Source organism: Pleuronectes platessa, chromosome 1, assembly GCF_947347685.1.
Source record: "Pleuronectes platessa chromosome 1, fPlePla1.1, whole genome shotgun sequence".
Taxonomy (NCBI): domain Eukaryota; kingdom Metazoa; phylum Chordata; class Actinopteri; order Pleuronectiformes; family Pleuronectidae; genus Pleuronectes; species Pleuronectes platessa.
The window spans coordinates 7820897-7827963 of NC_070626.1; the positions used below are offsets into that span (position 1 = coordinate 7820897).

Sequence of the window (7067 nt, forward strand, 5' to 3'; positions counted from 1 at the left end):
GAAACTATTATTTATTAAAGGTGGCTTGACGGTGTAATGTACTGTCGTTATTTGACCCATGGAATTAAAGGTTCAGTGAGAAGAATTTAGTGACATCTAGTGGTGAAGTTGCACGTTGCTGCTGAATACCCCTCACCTCAACCTCCCCTTCCAAACGTAACAGAGAATCTGTGGTAGCTTCAGATGTCTTAAAAACTCCAAAGGTGATTAGTTTGTCCAGTTTAGTCTACTGCAAAAAAACATGGCAGCCTCCATAGAGAGATGGAGGATCTAAAATGATCTATCACAATCCATCCTAAATGTTTTCAACAATGTTCAAACCCAGTGTTAATTTTATTCAAGGCAAAGGAACGTTTCATTTAGGTTGCCCGTTAATTCCATCATATCCGCTTTACCACGGCTTTGTCTATATCTGCTACAATTTCAAACAACGTATGATGAAGAAAAACACACTGCCGCTGTTTTTTACTTCGTGAATTAGACTTCAGTAGATTACGCCATGAACACGATTTGTCAGGTTGATTTTCATCAGCAAGGGCGGGGAAGACAAGAAGTCCCATGATCCCACACTGCTTCACATCATCAAGCTAGGTCTTAGTGTTAGGGTTGTTACTGTTGATTGAGAGACTGCTTCAGTATGTTGGATCTCCCCGTCCCCTCTGGAGTCAGTGTTTGGTTTGTGCCTTCTGGGCTACTGTAGGGACATGGCAGTGCAACATGGCAGACTGGCTTATTCACAACCATTCTTTATGTCAAAATACTAAATACACTAATGAAACACAATTATGACTTATATACCATTTCTGATGGTAGTCTCTCCTTACTCCTGCAAAATAGACCTTCAAAATGTAACATCGCTTCCTGACTTTAGTTACGTTTTCCTGTTATTAAACAATGTCCTGTTTTATTTTGTTAACTTGTGTCTCATTTCAACTACCTCAAAGTTATTGTTCTTGTTTCTTGTACATCTGCATATTTCTTAAGGAATCAGCGTAAAATGAATCAACGTCAAACCAGCTGGCCTCTCCTTGGTCACCTTTCCCAGTTGGTGGTCTGGTCTTGACTGCAGCAGTGACTTCATCAAGTGAACCTACTGTACCCTGTATAAACTGAAAAACTGTTGTTGAAGGAGGAAATCATAAAGGATCTGACTTTGAAATGAATTCTGAATAGGTTAAACTCTAAATGTACATCATTTATTTTATGACTAAAGTGTGAGACAGGAGTTTAGTCACCTCACTTTTGCTGCTATGATCTGAATTATGATAGACTTTGTTGCCGCAGTAATAACTAGGCTATGACTGTGTTGGCAAAATTAATATTTCTTATTGTCTTTAAACTAAAGAAAAAAATAATAGATTTCATTTGAACGGTGGCTTTCACACGTATTGCCCAGTAATACTGCTTTATTTATTTTGAAAACACATACAAACTGATGGCAGATAAACCCAACAGCTACACTAAGTAGTAGCGATTCATAAAAATAACTAATCCATTTGCTCATCAACTCGCATAATAGTCCAGCCCATGCAAAGGCACACTGATCATCATTGTGCAGCAGATCCCGCTCCGTTTCCCCTCAGCTCTGCGCCGTAGGTAGCTTATCAATCACTAAAGGCCAGTGTTCTGCCTTCCTGGGGAATTCACAGCCGGACTGGCCCTTACGCACTGCAGCAGGTAATATGTTGTCAGTTTTTATGAGGTAATGGACACCATGTTGTTTGGACTCAGGATCTCAATCCAGTAGCCGTCAGGGTCCTGAATGAAGGCCAAGCCTTTCATTTTACCTAAGAAAAAAATAAGAGGAAGGACAATTATTTGTGAATAAATGTAAGATTTCCATCATGATGCGTACTAATCGTAGCACAGGTGAAATGATGAAAATGCATCCATTTCATCAGTAAACCTAATGTTCACCAATGCTTCACATCTTACCATCATCTGGCTTCTTGACAAACGTGACTCCTTGTTCTTCAAACAACTTACAGGCTGCAGCGACGTCAGGAACTGCGATTCCAATGTGTCCTGTCAAATGTCAGGTAGACTGAGAGTGAGAACTCTAAATCCAGACAACAGCTCCACAAATCCACACTTTGCTTTATGATCTGACACATTAACATATACGTCAACAGTTTTAAAAAATGATAACTGGCAGGTGAATGGATATGTGGATGAATTTTTTAAGAGATTTAAAATTAGTATGAACCTTAATAGAGCGCATTCCTTAACCAAGGCACAACACTTGCCTTATGAAACAACATCTACATTCTCTAGATTCTGTGTTTATTCTCTGAGAAATCGAGGAAAATGTTGAACGCCTTGCCTCCACAAAAGTAGTTTTTCCTTGGCAGAAGTATATATGTATGTGTTACTATTACACATATACACATACAAGAAGCCTGTTTAGTAATATAACTGTGTTGTAATATTACTGTTTTGTTGCAATATATACAAGATATTGCATGTTTTCATGGAAAATTACATTTGAGACTCAATGCTGTTGTGTGTATGCTATTGCCTCAATATTCTGTAAATGATCTGAGACTATGGCAGTGTACTACACATGATGATGTATGGATTTCATCTCATTTGAAAATATCTTTAACTCACTCAACCTGGTATTCCATTACCCCCCCGCCCCCTTTGTATAGTTCTATTGATCTTAAGTGTACAAGAGGCAAACATCTTACCAAAGCCACGTGGATCAGAGTTCCCATTGTGATAAGACAGACTCTCGTCAGACTCAGAGCCCCAGTTACTGCCCGACAGGAGAAAGAGGTGAGAGAGGACATGAAGAGAAGAAGTGAATAGATTATTATACAGTTTTAATTACTTGCAACTCTAACTATAACTGGAAAAAAAAATCTGCTTTTATTTAATTTTTCAAAGCAGATTTTAAAAATATTACACCCTCTGTGCACTGGTGGGACATACATGCAACAAGTAAATATCATTTTTTTTGTACGGATGGTTATTTTAATCATTTCATGCACTTATCACACAGCTCAAACTCTAGGATGGGGACCCTCACTGTGTCAGCTCAATGGTGGCTCTTCTGGAGAAGGTCCAGGCCGTCTGCTCCTTCATGTCTGTAGGAATATCCTTCTTGTCCTCGTAGCCCAAGAAGAAGAGCGAGAAACGCATGGGGGGGAAGTCAAACTTTTGCAGGAGCCTGCAAGAATTTACACACCAGAGAGAAAAACCTCACGTTAGTCCTGGCTATGAGTGAGAAAGTGCCTTGACCACACACAGGCACAAACACAAACACACACGCACGCACGCACGCACGCACGCACGCACGCACGCACGCACGCACACACACACACACACACAGGGTTGAAAAATGTATTCTGTAAAATCTTATTTTGTACCAATAACCAGAACAGATCGATTTAAACTTCAACAAACTGAGTTTCACTCTAATACTCACGTCATGCCGAGGATTCTGGTGTAGAAATCCAAGGATTTAATTGGATCTTTGACTCGCAGCATAGTTTGCTGCATCATGAAATCCTACGACAGAAATGCAGGGACAGAACTTTACACATACATACAGTTACATTGTAATAAAATGAACAGTAATGCTGATAGTCAATCACTTAAATAACAAGGTGATATCTTATTTGTTCTTTCAAATACAAGACAAACTCAAATATGGTGCCTGTGGTGACAGTAAAAGGCCTGAACATGAGCACTAATGGACAAGTCTTCGTAGTAGAATGTAAAAAGTAAGCAGTGAATTAAGATGTGCTGCTCCCCAGTGCAATAGAAACAGTGTTGAGTAATTTGTGGGCATTGCTGGTTAGCCACATCCCAAACAGGAAACAAGTGTGGGTAATCAGCCACATTGTTGTTGCACCTTTACCCATCATCTTTATGAGCAATTCGATTGTGCATGAAGAATCTAGGCCCTGCTGCCACAGTGTAAAACTGAGTATAACGACATGTGTGATTATTGGAAATACACTGGAGATAGTGGTGTAGGGATGGGATTTATCAATATTAAAACTGATGCTGCTTATCGATACCTTTTCAATACTATTATTGTATACATCTCTATAGTTTTGATGGTCTCAATATGGATTTGACACTTATTCAGTTAAGGCTGGGGAGTGGAGAGGGAGGATGCAAGACAGTTAGGTCTGATGTGTGTCTTCCCTAATCCTGAAGCCGGGGCAGTAAGGATTTAACCCTGGCTGGCTGCATAGCGGAAACCCTGAACGTAACATAACTAACAGGCTTATCAAGATTTTAATAATGGCCGATGGGAAACTGGTACCAATTTAGTAACAGTTCCAGCTCCATACCCCTCCCCTAAAAAGTAGTAGTATGGGGATAGTAATCACTGTATGATATTCTTGTGTTAGAAAGTGCAGCACGTGTTGGCTGTTCCTGGATTTCACTCGCTCTTAAAAAGGGATCTTAGCTAAACGGCACCTCAGGGCAACCGAGTGCACATGATCGCCTCATGCGTTTGAGCTACAGAGCAGCCAGTGTTACAGACTCATTAGATCAGGTCTGTTCAGATCAGTAACTTCCTTATTGTCTGGGAAGCAACTACGTTTTACAAGCTAAGGGTCTGAAGTCGTTATAAACTGATACCACACTGTAATTGGACACATTTTACTCAAAGCAATCCACAAACAGCTTCACCTTACCTTCACAATTGGTTGTTGCTTTTAAGATGCAGATAACAAGCCCCAAATGTTTTCATTGTTGAGAGGTGTCAAAACTATATCAATTTAATATAATGCAGCTAGCATGTTGACAATTAGATAAAACCAGTTCTAAAGTGTATGAGAACTAAACTTCTGGTGTGTGTTTCCCAGTCGAGTGTTATCTCTGTGGCGAGCTACTCTTCCCCTTCCCCTTCCTCCAAACACTGACAAGTTGTCTACACGTCCATAGAAACTCACTCAACTGGCTAAATCCATTACTTCTGCAAAAATATTCAAAATCTCCAAACCAGTTTGAGTGGTTTCTGTAAATAGTGCTTTAGAATCTTACTTTTCTCAGGTCAAAAGAGAACAACTATGAACTTTGACCTGAAGATCTGACTGAACTAGTGCAGCACACAGATGTGTTAACACATTCCACAAAGTCTTCAGCCTGCACTTCAACAAATGTGAATGAATATTCACAGAAACCAGTGGCAGTGGATCTAGAGTCAAGTTTGTTGAACAATGGCCTACGGAATCTCCAGGTCGTGTGCAGCCAGTCTGATAACTAATGATTAAGAGACAGTAATAACAAGAAGTGGTTTATGGGTCATTCTGTGTCAAATCATCAGCCTTTGGGATGAACCATTACAATTTCTAACAATTTGTGACATTGAGTGGCAAAGTATCTCCCTCAAAATATGTAACAGAGAAACGGTTAAACAGTGTGTGATCCTTAACATAAAAAATAACAGGATTATGAGTAATTGTAACAGTTAACGTTCAAATACAATAAAAAATCTTGTGATAGTTTTAACCAAGTTATGAAAGAGGTATGGAAAGTGGAGGGTGCATCTATCGCCTGTGGTTTCCATAGTTTGAATATTAATCTAATACTACAAGTCTAGATGGCAGTATATCCTTGTGGTTCTACTGTCTATGCATAGTGCTGACTACAAGGGGCGGGTCCAGGGGGAATTGGCCTAAGCTGAAATCTGATTGGTCCCTGAAGGGCCCCTTTCCTGTGAGTAATCTCTTTTTTAATACATCTAATGCTGTTATTAATTGTTATTATGCATCTCGTATATTAACATAAATATTATGAATTTTAATTAAGCTTTTACAGAAGACAAAGTGCTTGAAAAAAAAAGCTGACAGTAAACTAGGCATGACTTAAAAGTGCATCAAACTGAATTAGGAATGCTGCATGGATGGTGGCTATATCTCTGGGCAAGTTGTGGCCCCTGATTAAGAAACAGCCTAGATCCGCCCCTGGCACAGTAAGGGAAGTTTTATCAGGACTTAAAGGGACAGACGTGGCGGAGACATGTTTCTAAAAGCTGCACACTGCTGAGCCAGAGGCTGTGTGAGTCGGTGAAGTGGACATGTTGTCTTCAGCTCCTCGCTTCTCCTGCTTCACCTGAGCTATTTCCAGGTGGGACCGCGCCTAAATACCGACACTGCTCAGCACAGCGCTGTATCCATGCGAGTTGAACAATGAGAGCAGCTAGCTTCCAGCAGCTTGTTATGAAACCACTTCTTATTAGACCTGAAACGTCTATAGTATCGTTAAACCCACCAGAAGCGTTGACAGACATGTTCCGCATAAAGCTAATGACTTGTCACCGCGGAACTTATGTGCGGCCGAGCGGAGGACCTTTACACCCATGTGACTGTCCGATAATTGACGCATAGCCGAGTCGCTGGCCTAGCTTGACAGAGTCTCGCAGAAGTTGAGTCCAGATCTGGGACAGACAGTCTCTTACCTTAGTGATCGAGTCTCCATCTTTACAAGCTGCAGCCACCGCCTCGTCTGTCAAACCTTTGTCGCTCATTTTCTCTGAATGACGCTAGTTAGCAGACTGGAGACAGCTCTACTGGAGAGAGATAGAGAGAGACGGAGAGAGAGAGAGAGAGACAGAGAAAGGGGCTATACACACAAAGCTTCCGCTACGAGCTTTCAAAATAAAAGGCATAACAACAGAATCAACCAAGGGTAGTAAGTGTAAACATGTTTAACATTTCTGATATTTCACTTACATAAGTAAAATAAAAATAAAAATTGGAACATTAAAACCTTCTGATATCTAAAATAGAACATTTCTAGAAGAATAAAAAATAGCCAGTGTTTTAAATTAGCAGACATGAGTTGGCACCCTATAAATATATGAAACATAATAATAGCTACAAACAACAATAAAAATATAAACTAAATTATAACTCACATTATAAGGCGAGTACTGTAATAGCTGATGTTCCATATGAAAATTATATACTAGCCATGGCAGGAACAATTTTACTTTGATCCGGGCAAAAGTGTTTTGAAGTTTCAATGCTGATTGAACTACTGGGTTTGTTTATCTTTCCTCATCATCTCGTTTTCTGTCTCTTTTTACTGACAGATGGAAA

General features: G+C 40.0%; 1 protein-coding gene across 1 annotated transcript; it reads right to left on the reverse strand.

Annotated features, from left to right (window-relative positions):
• Positions 1–1388: 1388 nt before the first annotated feature.
• LOC128454042 (lactoylglutathione lyase) lies at positions 1389–6606 on the reverse strand. Its single transcript, XM_053437238.1, has 6 exons — positions 6425–6606; positions 3431–3513; positions 3032–3172; positions 2691–2758; positions 1936–2025; positions 1389–1787 (listed from the first exon to the last, which is right to left on the reverse strand). The coding sequence occupies exons 1-6, from the start codon at positions 6491–6493 to the stop codon at positions 1696–1698; spliced, it is 543 nt and encodes a 180-aa protein (XP_053293213.1). The 5' UTR covers positions 6494–6606; the 3' UTR covers positions 1389–1695.
• Between the last annotated feature and the right edge of the window lie 461 nt (positions 6607–7067).